Source organism: Pelmatolapia mariae, linkage group LG5 (genome assembly GCF_036321145.2).
Source record: "Pelmatolapia mariae isolate MD_Pm_ZW linkage group LG5, Pm_UMD_F_2, whole genome shotgun sequence".
NCBI lineage: Eukaryota > Metazoa > Chordata > Actinopteri > Cichliformes > Cichlidae > Pelmatolapia > Pelmatolapia mariae.
The window spans coordinates 19,274,905-19,291,968 of NC_086231.1; the positions used below are offsets into that span (position 1 = coordinate 19,274,905).

Below are 17,064 nucleotides of genomic sequence, written 5' to 3' on the forward strand. Positions count from 1 at the left end.
AATGTGGGGAACAAAGACTGGCATGTGTGGTTTGATTTAACGGATGAGCTACTGTGGCTCAAAGTTCATTCTAGTTCTGATAGAAAAGTATTGCAATACTCAGTGCATGGCAGTTTGATGCGTATTGGGCTTTTTCCTTAACATGAGGATGACATTAGTCTGAGGGCTAAAAGTAGAGATTATGAAGCATTTCATTAATTTTAGTCTTTTTGTGTTTGTGCTACTCACCAAATGGACTGCCACTCAGGCGACTACTAGGAGCCGAATATTGTCTTGAAAATGACTGATCTACAGGGGGCTGCCATCTCTGTGGTGTTTCACCTTCCTTTGGTTTATGAAGCACATCTGTGTTCTCTCCTGGAGGCTTTGTGACCACCATAGATGTGAGAGTAGTCACAAAACTGTACTTCAGTGACAGCTCCAAAGCCTCCTTCTTTACTTTCTCTTTCTCATGTCCAGATAACTGAAGCCTGTGTCACAATATTTTAAATAAATATGAACATTAAGAAAGAATTAAATATGCACTTTATTGTTCAGTGTTTAATAACTTCTGCATGTCCCTGGCCCATCTCGAATGTTTTTAGCACTGCTGTATAGGTGGAATTTTTAGAAAAGTGAAAGATTATTCTAGTCATAAACATAGATAAAATAATGTTCTATCAAATCAAACTAGAGAGTTTGTAATATTGTAACACAAATGGTGACATCAATGAGTTCATGTGCCACACTTTTTAAAGCTGGTGCTTGTTTCCAGGTCAACCGAAAAATTCACTAATACAAGTTCTTAGGTCATCAGCTCCCTGTGTGTTATGAATCAAAATTTCAAGACAGGTTAGCCTCAAGCACAGCTATATAATTTAAAATGTGTTTTGTTTCTGTAATTAATAATTTCAGTCATGACTTGTATACTAAACTGTATTTATGGTAGTTATCATGATAGATTCTTTACTTGTTTAGAAAGTTGTGACTCAGTTATTCGTGGTGGCAGGTGCTATCAGTGTTATGAAATAGAAACACAAACACTGGTTAGGAATCTTTTACTATTAGCTACTTTCAGCTACTCCCTTACGCACAAGTTGATCCACATTTTATGATCAGACGGCTTTTTATGCCAAATGCCCTTCCTGCCACAGCCCCAAAGGATTTGTGACCCCTCTCAGAATCAAACTGGGGATTTTTTGGTCATTAGAAAAGCCTAACTTTATTGTACATTTGACAATAGTTTAAGGGAAACTGTTTTATTTTTCTTTTTGCTACCCTTTAGAAAGTAGTTGTTTAGGAACAGTGAAATGAGGAAGTATGACATATATCATACTCACTCTTTCTCTAGAAGCTGTTTAACTGTGAGGTATGCCCAAACCCTCTGGATACGGTCATCAGGCACTGTTCCAGTGGATTCCACAGTTTTATTTGGATTAGAGAATATTATTCTTCTATTACTCTGTAAAAATTCAAATGCAATGTAATATCAATATACATACAGGGAAAACAGTTAAAATTACAACTGATGAGTACTGTGAATCTATCTTTACCGAAATGGCCACAACTTGAGGGGTGAAGGTTTCAATGTTATTATCTGTGATCTCACCGGCCACCACAATCTCAGAACCATTATAATACTGGCTGAAGTTAGTCTGGGTTAGATTGGTCCCACCCACATAGATCATTGTCACATCTGTTAATAGAGGTGTGGCCACCTCTTCATAGAAACCCTGTTGATATACAATGTGGACATTATACAAACTATTCTTGTTTTTTCTTTCAATCTTCTGCGATTTTTAAATCAGATCATAAGAGTATTTACTGTATAAGGAAAATTACCTTCAGCTGTAAATCAGCATCAGAGTCTTCATAAATCCGTCGTGCCACACCGTTATTTTGCAGCGACATTTTCTCAAGGAACTTAAAATCAACATCAAAACCAAAACCAAGACAGTACAGTGGGAATTTGCCTGCAATAGCCTCTCTTACATTTGACTGAATTTTCTCCAGATTTGTCACCCCTGAAAAGATACAAGATATACCCAGATGAGGTCAGATATAAAAGAGTCTCAATAATGCTAAAAGCCACTTGATAAAAAAGCTTAAAACATGTAACTAAATTAGATACAGAGTGTAATCACAAATATCACTATTTCTTGAAGTATTCTTGCACATTTATGTAAAGGTGTGCTTTATTATAACCTGAGGTTGGGTCTCCATCTGTGAGAAGTATAAGGATAGATGCTGAACCTTCTCTGCTATGATCATTCAGCATACTTGCTCCTTGCAACACTGCTTCATTTATATCTGTGGCTGAAATTCAACAACAAACAAGCAAAGTTTCAGTCCAAACATTTTCCTGTCAAGTGTTCATATTCCAAAATTTATATGTTTACTGCAACTTCTCACATCCTCTAGCTTGTATATTGCTTGCAAAGTTTTTGGCGCTTTCCAGGTTTTTGCTGTTGGCCTGAACGAGTTCTCGCTCCCAGTGAAAAATGTTGCCATCAAAAGTGATCAGACCAAAGTAGTCATCTTCTGCCAGATCATTCAAAATGTGGATTAATGCGATCCTAGTCTGGGCAAAAAACATATTACATATTTAAAGTGTATTAAACCCATTACATGTTTTATAATTATAAACTGAAAAATCCTACAAAAGTGTTGTTGTTGTTGCTTGTTGCTCTTGGGTCCACCTCCTCACACCACACAGTCAGCCTCGCAGCCAGACTGTGACAAATCACATAAATCTAAAGCATGTTGGTGTGATAAAGATGCAAAAGTCCGAGAGGAGGGCAAATACAGACCCTTCAAAGAATTTACCTGGAGTATTTTTCTGCCCCCCATTGAGCCACTCTGATCAATAACAAAGACGACATTTTTCGGCATTCGAGGAAGATCAGATGGAGCAAAGTGATGAACAAAGTACCCAGCAGATGTCTAAGGGGCAGTAAGAAGAAGGTTCTTTGGTCAAAAGATAATTTAAGGAGTAGAATGATATAATATTAATTCAATAAACTTATTTGGCCCATGCAGTTGCTGTTTGTGTGTACACTGATAATTGACCAGGTTTTACCTTGATGTGTCCTAGTCCATTGTCCCTGTTGACATCATAAACAATAACTAGATCTCCATTCATACCCTGATCACTACAGCTGTCACACATCTTCTGTTGGTCAACTGTTGGATAGAAATGCACCCACGCCTGGAAACAGAATGAATTTAATTCTTTAGACTCATGAGAGACAGAGAGGTCAGTGATTTTAATTTCTGTTTACTTGATCAAAAAAATGTGTCCTTTGCTTCCTTTGATTACAATAACCTGAAAGGCGAGATATATAAGCTCAGTTTTAAAATATTCTGCACAATGTGTAAGATCTTAATGTAAACAAAACTTGCAAACAACTTAAACTCCATATTAAAGAATAAAAGTCAGCAGCTTAAAATTCAGTTTTTGTTTCCTTATTGTATTTTCTTAAACATGTCAGGGACACCACTGAAATCAAGTGTTTAAAATGCCTCAGTCAAGACTAATTATACTAAAAATAATTTGCAATAGGTCAGTGACATGACTGGTCATAAAAAGAGGGGCTGTGAATTTCAGCGGTAAAGATAGAGTCACACCACTTTCTCAAAGACTGTCTAGGAAACTAGACAGTTATAATATGGCATATCAAAGGATTCAGAATATAGAAAGATATGTTTTCACTCAAGGACTAAATGTTTGATTCAATATTTTATCATTGTCCATTCAGTTGGCACCACATCTAAAACAGACACAAATATTGTTAGCAGCAATCACTGCATGAGCTCAGGAACACTTGAGAAAACCATTGTCAGCTAATATGGTTTGTTGCTGAATCCACAAATGAAAAGAAAAAAAAGAAAAATCAACAAGATTGTAAAACACTTATTTCTTATTGAATTTCTTGTTTCGAATTGAATGTGGACTGAGGTGATAAGAAATGCAACTGTCATGTACACATGACATGGATAACTTGTGTATTTGTATATTTCTGTGTAGCTTCCACCATTTAATCCTTGCCTGTGCCTTCCCTCGCTTTCTCTTCCTGATTTTCAAAGGCATCCTACAACCAACCATCCTATGCTGATAGTATCTGTTTTATTGTCTTTTGTGACAAGACTCAAGTTCACTTAATGTTTTACAAAATTGACATTTCCATTATACTGTACCTCTTTATCTACGTGTGTTTTAGTGATGGCATTAGCGAGGGCTTTGGTGCTCAGGCCTCCTTTCACATTGATGAAACTGATGCCAGCTTCCTCGTGAATGTACACGTCCACCTGGTATTAAGTACAGTAAATAGAAGGTCTCATCATGGCTTACGTCAGCATTGTTCTCCTAAACAATCACTGAACAGATACCAACAAGACAATCACCTTGAAGTCTCTGACAAGCTGCATGGGTCGAGCATGAATTTGCAGCTCGTACTTGCCATGTGTGCGTTTCATCAGTTCCTCATATGTGAGTTCAAAAGTGACCTTTTTGTGAGCAGCCACAGTTACAGAGGTCTTAAATTCCTCCAATGTCCTCCCTACGGAACTAAAGCAGAAACAATAACCATTTCACTAAATTATATTTTACAGAACGTTATTGCTAAAATGAGAACATGAGTTTTGAGAAATTAACTTAAAAACATATTTTTCTACTGAAAAAATATTAGTTACATTTTAAACAAAGATGCAGAAGAAAAGAGTTTGCAAGAAAATATGAGACAGAGAAACAAAACAACTTGTTTTGTGTGACAGATTTTTTTTATGTGAAATTATAAATGAATGAACTCAAATACCTAACAAGTCCAGCACTTTCACCACGGGACACAGCTTCAGTGTACTGCTGCTGAGCTTGCTCCTTAGTTTTCACAACACCATCATAAACTTGGCCATCGATAAACCTGAAGAGGACCAAGAAAGCCCTTGTGTAAATACACACTACTAAATATCAGGCAATTTGTTCTTCAGTGTAGAATTTGCAAATGTCTCTGGATGGTTACAGATCACTTTAACTTCACACACATTCGGAATTTACTGATGAAGGCATTCTTGGGAATCCGAACATGAAATTCAATTTCCTTTGATTCATCCATACGATTGGCAACACGGCTTGTGATGACAGTGGTGGCATAACGACTGGTCACTGTGGAGTTGATGTGAAAGCTGTAGATGTCCCAGTCATCCTAAGCAAAAAAAAACCCAAAAATTACAGGCTTAACAATTCTCGCTGGCTGACCAGTGTTTCAATATGTAATTCATGCACGTGTGGTGCGGGGGGGAGGGGGCTTGAGGACCCCTGCCCCTTTCTTCTTGGATGCCCCAAGCGCCCTTTTCTTGAGGATTTTTTCTTTAAATTTGTATATTCGTGTGGAGTCCTGCCTTTGCCCCTCAACAATAACAATTAACTATCCATCCATCCATTCGCTTCTGCTTATCCTTGCAGGGTTGCAGGGGGCGCTGGAGCCTATCTCAACTATCTTAGGGCGAGAGGCAGGACACACCCTGGACAGGTCACCAGTCTGTCGCAGGGCTAACATCAGGTTAAACATAGGCTACGTTTGCTTTGCATTGTCCCCACCTGATGATAATGATGTAGTATGATGCGATTCCATATTAGATTCTTGATGAATGTTTGTTGTTGTTATTCGCCCTGGTTCTAAGTGCCCCTTGTTAACTTTGAGCACCCACCCCTTCAAACATCTCTGCATGGCCCTGATGTCATTGACTGATTTCACTGGTTCAATGGTTTGCCAGGTGTTTTGAGTTTTTTGGACTTTGAGGTTTTCTTTTTTTGAATTATCTGTTTAATCCCTGGTATGTTTAATGTTTACATTTACTTTCTGCATTCTTCTTTAATGCATTTTATTGTTTCTAGTTCCCAGTTATCTTACATTTATTCCTCTCTCTTTGTTCCCTTCCTCCTCTGTCATGTCCTTTGTACTAATTTCATTCTTTTGTCTTTGTCAACCCCATTTGTCATCATACTTACTGTTTTATTTTGAGTGTCAGTGTCCCTTGTGCTTTGCTTTTTGTTTTGCTTCCTTTATCTCATCTTCTGGGATTTAGTCAACCTGTGTCTTATTCATTGGCTGTCTCCACTTATTACCCTTCAGTGATATATTGTCTGTGTATCTCCCCCCAGTCTTTCCTAGTGCTTGTGTCACTTATTCCTGAAGCAGCTGGATACTGTAGTGGTAAGACTGCACACCTTTGGTGTGGGAGTTGCAAGTTCTATTCCCACCCAGTCTCCAGTAAGGGTTCTGGCAAGACCCCCCATGCTCAAACCAATACTTGGAATGGCGCGGCTACATCTGCAGCCTATCCACAGCTCGGACACAAAGTATTTCCCTACATGTTGTACACTGTATGATTATGTATGTGACAAATAAAGGTTGTTTGTTGTTGTTCAAGAACAGGTTTTTTTGTTTATTAATATTTTTAAATATTTTATCACTTTCCTTTTTCACTTCATGCTTTACTTTTGTATTTTTGCAATCACCCAAATAAACAGCTCACTTTTAGTTTAGCCCCCAGGCCTAGGCAACTCCCTGGAATTGCCATGACCCCCTGTCTTGGCCTGTGGCTGGGCAAAGATGAAAACTGTTTTTGGACCCCATTGTTTTCCTTTTGTTCCTTTCACCTTGTCAGCCTCTGTATGTCTGTCTTTGTTCCTCACACTCCTCGCACTCAGGGCATGACAGTTGTTCACATGAGAAGGGGGGTTGATCTCCTAGACTCTGACCGTGTAAACAGAAGTTTCCAAAGTCCAACTAACATTACAGCGTTACAAGTTAAAAAAACAAATGGACAAAATAATTAACTTAATGGGACAGAGCCAATTTTGCCTTAACCTAAAACTAACCAACACTATTATAACCCCAATTCTAATTTGAAGTGTGACTGCTAGTATTAATGTGTAAACTGACTTATGCCTCCACAACATTTCGAACACAAGACTACACACATGCACTCACATGTGACACATATGAAAAGCATTAAATGACACAGACGACAGAATCAAGAGAATCTTCGACCTGAAGAGTTCGGTGTTCAACTAACAAAAAGATGTTAAGAAACACACACAGACAAAATGAGAGTCATCTCAGGTATCTTTGAGAGATCTGTTAAACTGAAGATTCTGTTGTCTTGAAGTGGTGCTGTATCCCTTTTATGTATTATAACCTTACCTTGTTTGGCAGTGTAGAGGCCAAAGCCAGCAGCAGCCCAAAGAGAGCGATTTGCACCACAGTTCTCTCCATGATGCCTCCCACAAGAGTGCAAACACCACAGCTGGAACTGTCTTATGAGCTTGAAACAAGGACAACATTACTGTGTACATGTTTTTTTTTTTTTCAAGGGCAAATCATCTTTCCTCTTCCACTGACACAAAACAAAGCTTTACTGGTAATGTTGAGAATGAAACCTGTATACTTTACCAGGACTTTATTAATACAGTTTTTTTCATTGATACATAATTGATACAGTGTGACAGGCAAAACTGTTTTTCCAGATTTAAAGTGAGAGAAACATAAGGCGATTGTTTAAACAGCTCGCCAACCCTCCACAGAGGGTCCTCTCTATGGAGGCTGTGATTTTAATTCACAGTTTAAACGGTATTCCAAGAATCATTGACAGAAAATATTTATAGAACACAGTTATAAAAACAATTGTTTTCTTTTTTTTCCCCCCCTCTTTATTTATAAAGTTTTGCACATGTAATTTGACATATCAGGCCCAATACAGCAAGTACCAACCGATACAAAGACATATATCAAGACAGATTAGGCCATTAAAATTCTGATGATAACAATAAAACAGATAAAATAAAAATTAAAAAAAAGGGAAAAAGGAAGAAAAACAAAAAACAACAACCCACACACAGAAAACAGCAAAAGAAAAAAAAAATCAATTCCCCCCCAAAACCAGAACAAAAGGGAACCCCATGATACAAAAGTTTAGTCTGTTGTAAGTGTTTTCAATGAGTTAAAGTAAATGATAAAAGGTTGCCACACCTGTGAGAACTTATTAACATTTCCTCTGAGTCTGAATTTTATTTTCTCCATTTTTAAAAAGAACATAACATCTTCCAGCCAACGTGATCGGGCTGGAGGGTGAGGAGCTTTCCAAGACAGCAAAATTCGACGTCGTGCCAAAGCGATAATATCCAGTTGCTTACGACTAAGGTTTAGGGTAGTATCTTCAGAAACACCAAAAATGGCAACTAGTGGGCATGGTTTGAGAGTAACGCTCAAAACATGAGAGAGCACTTCAAAGTCAAAAGTCCAGTATAATTGAAGTGACGGGCAGGCAAAAACATATGAGTTAAATCACAGGGGGAGGTGTTGCATCTGTTGCACAGGTCAGGAATGCCGGGGTATATTTTAGATAGTCTAGATCTTGAGAAGTGTAATCTGTATACCGTCTTAAACTGAATAAGGGAGAGTCTTGCACATGAGGCTGAGGAATGAATTTTGTCAATTACTTTCAACAAACTGAAGACCCAGTTCCTGTTCCCAACTCGAAGCAATTTTATTGGTTGAGTAATTGCCCGATGCCATAATTAAAGTATATATTTGTGATATTAGAGCCTTACTGTGAGGCTTCAACTGGAATAAGTCTTCCCACCTAGGCTTGAGAGGCTGACTTGGAAACTCTGGCAAGATAGAAGATGCACAGTGTCTTATTTGAAAGTAGCGGAACAAATGATCTGAGGGCAAATCATACAAAGAACAAAGGTCACTAAAGCTGAGAAAAATGTTATCTTTAAAAAAGTCATAAAAACATTTGATACCTTTTCTTGCCCAAATACAGATGGAGGAGTCCACCAGGGACGGGGGGAAGAGGTGGTTGTTGCAGATTGGGGTCAGAGCAGAAGCAGAGACTGAATTGAAGTGACGCCGGAATTGATACCATATTTTTAGAGAGCCAATTAGAACAGGGTTGTCTGTGAATTGTAACAGGGAAACAGGAAGGGATGAAAATAATAGTGCTGAGAGTGAGGAAGAGAAACATGATTGAGCCTCAAGGCAACACCAAGTAGCTTGAGGATCATTCAACCAATAGGTATACTTCTGAATGTTGGCTGCCCAATAATAAAACATCAAGTTGGGCAGAGCAAGACCCCCACTGAGCTTACCCTGTTGTAGTGAGGTCATACTAATCCTGGGGATCTTATTAGCCCATATAAATGATGAAATCATTTGATTCACAGATTTGAAAAAGGATTTAGGTAGAAACAATGGGATACTCTGAAAAAGATAGAGGAATTTGGGTAGAATATTCATTTTTATAATATCCTGCCAAGAAGTGATACAGGAAGATTTGCCCACCTTTGAAAAGCCAACCTTACATAGTTCAGCAAAGGGTTGAAATTTGCTGTTCGCAAAGCTTTAAATGAAGTGGTAATATGCACTCCTAGATATCTAAAGCCTGAAGAAGCTATGTGGAAATTAAAATCTGTTTGTCTAAGCTCTTGTGCAGCTGGGTTTATAGGAAAACATTCACTTTTTTGTATATTAATCTTGTACCCAGAGAAAGAGCCAAAATTTAGAAGTATTTTCATTATAGAGGATAAATGAATTGTTGGATTTGTAACATATAGTAATAAGTCATCTGCATATAGAGCAACCCTATATTCCGTACCACCACGAATAACCCCTTGAAACAGAGGCGAGGTTCTGAGAGTCACAGAGAGAGGCTCTATTGCTAAAGTGAAAAGTAAAGGTGAGAGTGGACAACCTTGACGTGTACCACGTGATAGAGTAAAATACTCAGAATTCACATTATTAGTACAAACAGATGCCAATGGCGTGGTATATAAAAGATATTAAACTGTCACCAAAACCAAATTTCTTCAAGACTGCAAAAAGATACCCCCATTCCACTCGATCGAATGCTTTTTCGGCATCCAGTGAGACCACCACCTCAGGGACGGTGCTATGATTTTTGGAATAAATTATATTAAGAAGGGACCGTATATTAAAAAAGGGATGTCTTCCTTTAATAAAGCCTGTCTGTTCCTCTGATATAATAGAAGGGAGAACTCTTTCCAAACGGGTTGCTAGCAGTTTGGATAAGATTTTAAAGTCTACATTAAGAAGGCTTATTGATCGATAGGAGCCACAACAAGTAGGATCCTTTCCTTCTTTATGCAGTAATGAGATAGAAGCCTGTCTTAGTGTCTGAGGGAGAGAGCCGCATTTCAGTGACTCCTCAAAAACCGACAGCAGCAAAGGGGCCAGTTTTAAGTGGAATTTTTTATAAAATTCGGCGGGGAACCCATCGGGACCAGGGGACTTTCCAGACTGTAAGGATGTGATTGATGATATAACCTCATCCACAGTGAGCGGTGCATCAATTTCTGCTGCTGTTGAGGTTGTAATTGTAGGGGTATCCAATTTGTTAAGAAACTGGCTCATATCTATAGAATTAGAGGGGAACTCTGATGTATACAGAGAACTATAAAATGACTTAAAAATGGAGTTGATTTCCGTTGGATCAGAAGTCAAAGTTCCCGATTCATTTTTAATTTGCAAAATTTGGCGAGATGCCGATTGGTGACGTAGCTGGTGGGCTAGCAGACGAGAGGCTTTATCACAATGTTCATTATAGTTGCCACGGGACTGTAATAACAATTGCTCTGCATCATGGGTCAACAGGAGACTGAACTCAGATTGTAGGTTAAGACGCTGCTTATATATTTCAGGTGAGGGAGTTTGAGCGTGTTGCCGGTCTAGAGCTTGAATTTTGGCAGAAAGTTCATTTTGCTTAGCTTTCTTTGATTTAGATAGGTGAGATAAATAGGAAATAATTTGGCCCCTGAGGTATGCTTTAAGTGTTTCCCATAGTAGAGACTTAGAGATGGCCTCAGACTCATTCGTAGTTAAGAAATTATCAGTTGCAGATGAGATATAGTCACAGAAAGCTGAATCAGACAAGAGTAGAGAGTTCAACCTCCATGGATGCTGAGGTCTATAGCCAGGAGACAAAGCCATATCCAGGACTAAAGGAGCATGATCAGATATAACAATCGAAAAATATTCAGAGTTGCAAACTTTAGAAGCCATGGAGCAATTTATAAAAAAGTAATCGATGCGAGAATATGTGTGATGAACATTTGAAAAAAAGGAATATTCTCTGGCTTGGGGATTAAAAAACCTCCAAGGATCAATGTATCCATTTTGGGTCATAAAGTGTGAGAAAGCCCTGGACATAGCAGATGGTGCTTGAGAGCCAGTGGCAGATTTGTCTAAAGCTGGGTCAATAACGCAGTTTAAATCACCTCCGAAGATCAGGAGGTGCGTATTTAAGTCAGGAATCATCCTCAAAAGATTATTAGCAAACAGAGTGTTGTCAAAGTTTGGGGCATAGACGTTCACTAAAACAACTGGGTTATTCATGAGGGTCCCTACAACAATTAGATATCGTCCATTTTTGTCAGCAATCAATTTAGTGAAAGAAAAATTTATTTTATTTCTAATTAAGATTGCCACTCCTCTGGCTCTAGTATCAAAGTTTGAGTGAAACATATGACCTATCCATGGAGGTTTAAGTCTTTTATGATCTTTGACTCGCAAATGAGTCTCCTGGAGAAAAGCTACATCTGCATTGAGACGTTTTAAGTGACTGAGAACCCGAGATGTCTTTACCGGACCGTTCAAGCCTTTCACATTCCAAGACAAAAATCTAATAGTACTATTGTTAGTGCTATAACTAGCCATATATATGTTTTACTGAAATCTGGTGACAATGACAAGATGACCGTACATGGGAGGGGACAAGAGAAAACAAAACAAAACAAAACAAAAACAAAAAAAAAAGAAGAAAAAACAAACACAACCCCCCCCCCCCCCCCAAAAAAAAAACAAAAAACAAAACAAAAACAAACCCACATACAACCAAAGCAAACAAACACAGGAACAATAACATTCCCCCATTCCCCCCCACCCCACCCACTAGGTCCCATTTCTGAACTAAGGTGACCGCAGTATATTCCCAACAACTTCAACCTCCTAGCCCAAACCCCTGCTACATAGAAACTCCATACAACCTTAACTTTGAAGTACTAAGTGTATATCCCAATATGAATCAAACCTTCTAGGGATCAGTGAACATTAATTCAAAATATTACAAAAGAAACATAAGAACCAGGTGTTAAAACGGTGACAACTAGTATACCATGAAATAACAGAAATATACAGTGCTTGCCTGCCTTCTCTGTAATCGTCCGATTGCCTATAAGTCAGGGGTGTCCAAACTCCGCGGCCAGATTGGGGGATCACCTAGCAGCCACAGTGCAGAAGTCACAGGGGGCTGCAGTAGTGTGCAGCCCCCTGTGACTGCACACAGGGGGCTGCGGGGGCCTGAGATGTTTCCAGAGAGGTGGAGTCTAAGACCCAACCTGACACATAGACGTAGACAAACAGGCACACATAGACACAAACATGCATTACCACCCTCTTGCACACATATATAAATACTCAGCACTCGGCCAACATGGATTCAAACAGAAATGAACACTGTACACACAATCACATTCCCCAAACATACTCTATACCCCTAGGTCTATGCACCATCACCCCCAGAGGGGTAATCCGCCCCCAGACCCAGGAGATGTTTCCCTTTACTCTGGAGTGGAGACAAGCAGACCACCCCCAGTCCTGCTGCAGCAGGGAGGCCCAGCATCCCAGACCCCGACCAGACAGCCAGCTCCTTCTCCCAGCCCCTGCCCCAGATGGGGACGGGGGTATGACCACCAAATACCCACCTGACCGCACCACAGAGGAAAACTACACCCACCCCAATACCAATCAACTCCCAGACTACATAAGATAATAGGCACCCAGGTTGAGTTCATCCTCCACCTCTGTAGGCATAGCTGGACTGGCCATCTGGAATACCGGGGCCGATGGTGATTTTTCATTTTTATGGGCCGATGGGTTTTTTTTTTGTTTCTTTGTAACGGTATAAACAATGAAAGGTGGTGAATTGGCCAGATGCTGGCAGATATGTAAAAATAACTCAGTTGTTTGGTGGTGACTATGGCGAAGCTTCCACAGAGTCCAGCAGGTGGATGAGGGAAAGGGGATGCAGGAGGAGGAGAGACCCGAGGCAGCCGCCGGTCCGAGTATCAGGTGAACTGAACTTCAGGTAAGAAGTTATGAGTTGCAGTCTATCTGGGTCAGATATAAACCAAGTTTAGGTATAGTTTATTTTCGTTGTGCTATTTTTTTACAGTCAGTTACAGTAACTCGTACTGTGTACTAGCTAGCATGATGGAGTTTATATACTGCTGGGTGGGTGCTATGATGTTACTGATAGTGAACTTTTCATTCATAAGGTTAGTTATTAGAGTTGCCAACCTTCCCGTAAAAAACGGAACCATCCCATATTCAGAGAAAATATTACACGTTTCGTATTGAGCTGAAAAGGAACACAGTTTGTCCCGTGTTCTTTTTGAGGACCGGGATGATGCAGAATGTCTTCCAGTGCGCGGGCACTCTCCCCAGTTGCAGGCTGAGGTTGAAGACTCTTTGTAGTGGCTCCCCAGGTTCAGCAGCACATGCCCTTAGCATCCTAGGACACACCTTGTCTGGGCCTGCTGCCTTCCTGGGGCCAAGCTTCCTCAGGTGTCTCCTGACCTGGTCTGCTGTGACTTGGAAGGAGGGGAGGGAGGCTGCCGTGCTGTGGAGAGAGGGATTGGAGGAGGGGGATGTCATCGTGTCAGGGAGCAGGGGAAGCGAGGGAGATAGCAGAGTAGGGAGAAGGCTCTGTAGTAAACGTGTGTGTGTGTGTGTGTGTGGGGGGGGGGGGGGGGGGGGGGGGGGGGGGGGGGGGGTTGTGTGCTGGTCAAACCTGTTGAAGAAGTTGTTGAGTTTGTGTGCCTTCTCCACAGTCCCCCCCCCCCCCCCCCCCCCCCCCACTGTGCTGTTCTTGATGTTGTGGCCTGTGATGGTTTTCACACCATTCCAGACCTCCCTTATATTGTTCCTCTCCAACTTCTGCACCATCTTCCTAGGTGTCTTTTGCTTCCCTCAGGCAGCGTTTCACCTCCCGCTGTGCTGCTTTCATCTCCTCTTTCACTTTGCTTCTGAAGGCCTTCTTCTTCATGTTGAGGACAGCTTTGACTTCCTGTTTTACCCACAGTTTGTTATTAGGATAACATTGTACTGTCTTAGCAGGGGCGACCGCGTCCACACAAAGAGATAGTCTGTCAGACAGTGTGTCGCCCCCTCTATGTCCTCGCCATGTGGGCTCAGAAGCACATCCCAGTCTGTGGTGTCATAGCAGTCTCTCAGAGCTTCCTCCTTTTCTGAGGTCCATCTCCCAATGGAGCGTGTTGTCACAGGCTGCCTTTGGACAAGGGGTGTGTACTGTGGCTGTAAGTAGACCAAGTTTTGGTCTGACTTCCCTAGTGGGGGGAGGGGGGTGGCTCTGTATGCGTCTCTCACATTAGCATAGAGTAGGTCAATTGTTGCTCCTGTTGCTTCGTGTGGGACAATTCACAAACTGGTGAAAAGCAGTCAGAGTAGAATCCAGTGTGACATGATTAAAGTCTCCAGATATAATAATGATAGCCTCGGGGTGTTGTGTCTGTAGTCTTGCTGTAACAGCCTCGCTTCTGTCAGTCTGCCCCAGGGCAGCTGTGGCTACAACTGTAGCTTGCCTCCACCAGTGTGTGAATGAATAGTGGAATTGTAATGTAAAGCACTTTGAGGGTCTCGAAAAGTGCTATATCAGGGCTCTAGACTAACTTTTTGACATGGGCGCACCAGCACAAAAGTTAGGCACACTCCAAGTTTTCAACCGCATCGCTTAACACCGCAGTTTTACATGTGCACTTATTAACTAACAATCTTGTGCTTAAAGTGCTTTGTCAATATTGTAGAAAATGTTAAACTTAATCATCATCTTGGCCTCCTCTGATGACCTGTTTTCTGTTGCATGCTGCTGATAGGCAGTGGGGAGAGGGGACACTTGGGCAGTGCATTTATTGCAGCATATAATGTGTTTTCTGGATACACTGTGCTTTTTCAGCATTCAAAGATTGATGGCACTGTGTCAGAGCACTGGCTATGAATTTCAGACGGATCAGGCCTTAACTTAACAAAAAAGTTATCAATAGTTCTTTTTATCTTTTCTTATTACCCACAGCTACATCCACTTCTGTCGGGCCCAGGCTACTCACTAGGGCTGGGTATCATCACTGATTTCTATAATCCATTCGATTCCGGTTCTCAAAGTCCTGATTCGATTCAACTTAGCCTCAGACAGTCAGAAATATTATAATTCTGATCATTTATCAGTACAGATACATGTGAGACTTCATCAGAATTGTGAACATCACAGCAGATGCCTTTAAGTCAAAGTAACTGAGAATAAAACACAGAAAAACATGAAGGAGATTTTTCTGGTCTGGCTTTTCATAGCAGATAACCTTAAAAATATTCTGTAATTTTGCACAATTTTAAAAAGTTTAAATTTCTTCCGTATTGAACAGCAGAAAATAGGCTTTCTTGTCCGAGGTCATTTAAGTGAAAAAAAAGAAAGAAAGAAAAGAAAAAGACAGCGGCCGACAGCGCTGTAAACAACGGTAGACTGGTGGGTAATAAGCGAATGGATAATGCAGAAAACAGATTTGAGATGGGAAACTGTTCTTGAAGTACACAGAGAGAGCTGTGCATGAAGTGTGATTTTTATCATGGTGGAAGCAAAACAGCAAAACTCAGAGGGAATTCATGACGACATTTATCAAATATGAAGCGTAGTTTGCTGCTTCTTTGGCTGCTGGCTCGGTGAATTTTGGTTGGAGAGAGACAAAACCTGCAGCTCAGAATCAGCGCAAAAAGACGTAAACACAGCGTGGACGGTGGGCTCGGTCAGCTCCGACGGCGTGTCCGTCTACGGGCCATCGGGTGAGAAAGCCGAGAAAGAGAAAGCTGATTCTGATGCGTCAGGTCCGCTCTGTGTTTACGTCTTTGTGTGGAATCCGTGTGCCTGCTCTCATTTGCTGTTTGCGTGAGCTTTAATCTGAGAATATGGCGTTTCTGACAAAACACAGTTATATTTAAAAGTCAATTCAGGATTTAATGAATCGATATCGCTTTATTCAAGCTACTCACCTCCCTCTTCCAACTGCACTTTCAACTGGACCACGGCCAATCAGAGAGGTCCCACCCCTGACTATCTCTGATTGGTTTAGTCCACAATAGGGGCATAATGTGTGCCTGTTGTTGACCACACGGAGAATTGCAGAGATTTTTTATTTCTTTTTTGTTACCCGAACAGTTGGTCGCACCGGTGCGACCAAATATTTTTTTTAGTCGCACCACTGAAAAATTTGGTCGCATTTGCGACCAAATTGGTCGCACTCTAGAGCCCTGTATATAAATGCAATCCATTATTATTATTATAATAACTGTGGGTATTTTCTCACAGGCAGCTGTTGTGTCGACCCTCGGAGGGATGTAAACACACACACAGACTGAACTCCTGAGGTAGATAATATGGCCGCAAGCTAATGGCTAGCAACTCCAGGTCCGGACAGCATACAGATACTTTAACGAAGACGTGTCCGTGGTTACAATATCTGTTGTTAGCGTAGACAAAGACTCCCGCACCTCTGTTTTTTCCGCTGGCCTGTGTGTCCCTATCGGCTCTCACGGATGTGAATTCACATAGGTCTACGTTAGCCTGCAGCGTTAGCTTGGTTAGCCACGTCTCCGTGAAGATAAACAAACTGCACTCACGGTAGAGTCAGTGGTTGTTCAGAGCAGACAGTTCATCAGTCTTATTCTGTAGCGAGTTCACGTTGCCCATTATCACTGTCGGGATTGATGGTTTGAATCGCTTTCCTTGCTCCAGCCTTGCAGCCTCTGTAGCTCCTCTTTAGCTGGGCCGGGAGGTTGTGTCTAGGGTTGCCAACCGTCCCTTAAAAAACGGAATCGTCCCGTATTTAGAAACAAAAGTACACGTCCCGTATTGAGCTAAGGGACGCACTTTGTCCCGTAATACAGTGAGAATCAAAAGTAGTCTATAACTTTTAATGGAATTAACGCTTTGTTTGAA

The 17,064-nt window shown here is 40.9% G+C and overlaps 1 protein-coding gene across 1 annotated transcript; it reads right to left on the reverse strand.

The window, feature by feature from the left end:
* Positions 1 to 220: 220 nt before the first annotated feature.
* LOC134628028 (inter-alpha-trypsin inhibitor heavy chain H3-like) lies at positions 221 to 7,262 on the reverse strand. Its single transcript, XM_063474614.2, has 13 exons — positions 7,185 to 7,262; positions 5,020 to 5,180; positions 4,794 to 4,898; positions 4,384 to 4,546; positions 4,177 to 4,287; positions 3,059 to 3,187; positions 2,806 to 2,922; positions 2,392 to 2,560; positions 2,185 to 2,295; positions 1,822 to 2,003; positions 1,533 to 1,712; positions 1,320 to 1,441; positions 221 to 470 (listed from the first exon to the last, which is right to left on the reverse strand). The coding sequence occupies exons 1-13, from the start codon at positions 7,254 to 7,256 to the stop codon at positions 221 to 223; spliced, it is 1,872 nt and encodes a 623-aa protein (XP_063330684.2). The 5' UTR covers positions 7,257 to 7,262.
* Between the last annotated feature and the right edge of the window lie 9,802 nt (positions 7,263 to 17,064).

Coding starts and splice junctions, on each gene's coding strand:
- LOC134628028 (XM_063474614.2), bottom strand. CDS start 7,256: ATGGAGAGAACTGTGGTGCAAATCGCTCTCTTTGGGCTGCTGCTGGCT. Junction 2,923..3,058: donor ATGGACTAGGACACATCAAG/GTAAAACCTGGT, acceptor ACTGCCCCTTAG/ACATCTGCTGGGTACTTTGT. Junction 1,713..1,821: donor ATGCTGATTTACAGCTGAAG/GTAATTTTCCTT, acceptor GTATATCAACAG/GGTTTCTATGAAGAGGTGGC.